The sequence below is a fragment of the Limulus polyphemus genome, unplaced genomic scaffold, assembly GCF_000517525.1.
Source record: "Limulus polyphemus unplaced genomic scaffold, Limulus_polyphemus-2.1.2 Scaffold1073, whole genome shotgun sequence".
Lineage (NCBI taxonomy): Eukaryota > Metazoa > Arthropoda > Merostomata > Xiphosura > Limulidae > Limulus > Limulus polyphemus.
The window spans coordinates 302,936-304,811 of record NW_013666683.1 but is presented as its reverse complement, the minus strand read 5'-3'; the positions used below and the strand labels follow the sequence as shown (position 1 = coordinate 304,811).

At 33.7% G+C, this 1,876-nt stretch overlaps 1 protein-coding gene across 1 annotated transcript in view; it reads right to left on the bottom strand.

Annotated features, from left to right (window-relative positions):
* The window catches only part of LOC106462002 (conserved oligomeric Golgi complex subunit 7-like), a 47,382-nt gene that overhangs the window by 27,090 nt on the left and 18,416 nt on the right, over positions 1–1,876 (bottom strand). The window contains exon 7 of the mRNA XM_013921869.2: positions 715–783. Coding sequence (XP_013777323.1) covers positions 715–783 — 69 coding nt within the window. The remainder of the gene's footprint in view (positions 1–714; positions 784–1,876) is intronic.

The window sequence follows — 1,876 nt, the reverse complement described above, 5'->3', positions numbered from 1 at the left end:
ATATATATATATATATATATATATATATCCTCCATTTTTTTACAGCACCTGAAATATGAAGAATTCTGCTAATTATATTTATATACAGATAATGTTTTGTTGGGATATATATATCGTATATCTATTTAAGTTTACATATGCAAAATCCCATAGAAAGAAGTCTCAATGTATATTCCAATATCTCGGTACACAGAAAAAGTAGATTTCAATAATGGTGCATGCACACACAAAATCGGACATCTGTAAATATTACATCTCGCTACAAATGGCCAAGTGGAGATTTTTTCTTGTCCATGGATAACTTTTGTTACAGAAATTATTAATGCCATTGTATTAATAGTTAAAAAGTTTCATAATTACATAATTTAATATTGATGTTTTGTAGATTATTAAAGTGAAACAGAACTCTGATTTTTTAAAGTACTTGTATCAAAAGTCAAGTTACATGATAGATGTAAGTGTAAATTACTTATCATGTGTTAGATACATCGGCTTTAAATTACTAGAGATAATTTTATCACCAGCAGATAATCAAGTAATTTTTAAATTTTAAAAAAACAACTGGAAACTTGGTCTTGCACACAAAACTATAAGAAAGTTATCACATTTCCAAAACACTATATGTATGTGAATATTTGTAGTCAGGAATGGAGTAACTTACAATTACAAAATTTTAAGAAAGAATGTGATCAAAAAAAAAAATTATTCACATACAGTACTGATGGCTCCAGACTCAAAAACCTGTTCTACATCAGATGACAAAGTTGTCCAATTGTCAGCTTCCTGTAATAAAAGAAGGGATGATAAATATACAATCAAAGTTTTACATAAAACAAACAGTTTGTAAGATGTTTCTAATGCAATGCATTTTTATCTGTAATATTAGGTTGTCAAGAAATTAATGTTGCATTTTAGAACACTTTCATTAACCACCCTCCAAAAAATGTACATCATGTATAATAGTTAAATGAACCGCCTAAACGTCACGTTAGTGTAGCCTATATAATGTGTAAAGTTTTGTACACTCAAATCCCTTATAGTGATGGCACACCATGAGACACACATTTGGCATGTAATGCTGCTTGAATACAAGAAGGGAAACAACTCCTCTGTAGCCACAAAGAATGTTAAAGAAGTTTATGGTTTTGAACATTCGTAAGTGTCAATGATGGTTCAGCAAATTTCTTTCAGGTGAATTTAGCCTTAAAACTACGATGGCAGGGGCCGACATGTTGGAATTGATATTGATGCTCTGATGATGCTTGTTCAGTCTAACCCAAGGGAACACACTCATGCAATGGCCCTGAAATTGCATGTCTCTCATAAAACAATACGCAAACGTCTAAGGAATATGGGAAAACTCCACAATGAAGGTGTTTGGGTGCCGCACGAACAATGATCATAATTTCCAATATGTGAACCTTGCTTCATCTCTTCTGGTGCATAATGCGCGTGAACCATTTTTCAACAGAATTATCACTCAGTGATGAAAAATGGATTCTCTATGCGAATACTAAATGCCAAAAACAATGGCTCAGTCCTAGACAAAAAACACTTCCGATTCAAAAACCTGGACTCGATCTGCAGAAAGCGATGCTTTGCATTCGGTGGGACATCAAAGGAGTATTTCATTTCGTACTCTTCAATCCACAGCAAACTGTCATTGCAGAGATCTGTAGTCAGCAACTAGAACATTTAAATCAAGCCCTACCTCAGAAACGCACTTCACTCGTCAATTGGAAAGGTGTTCTTCTTCTCCACAATAATGCACGTCCACATGTGGCACATTTGATGCAACACAAGATTATGGAGTTGAGTTGGGAAGTTCTTCCCCTCCCACCATATTCTCCAGATATAGTACCATCAGATTACCATC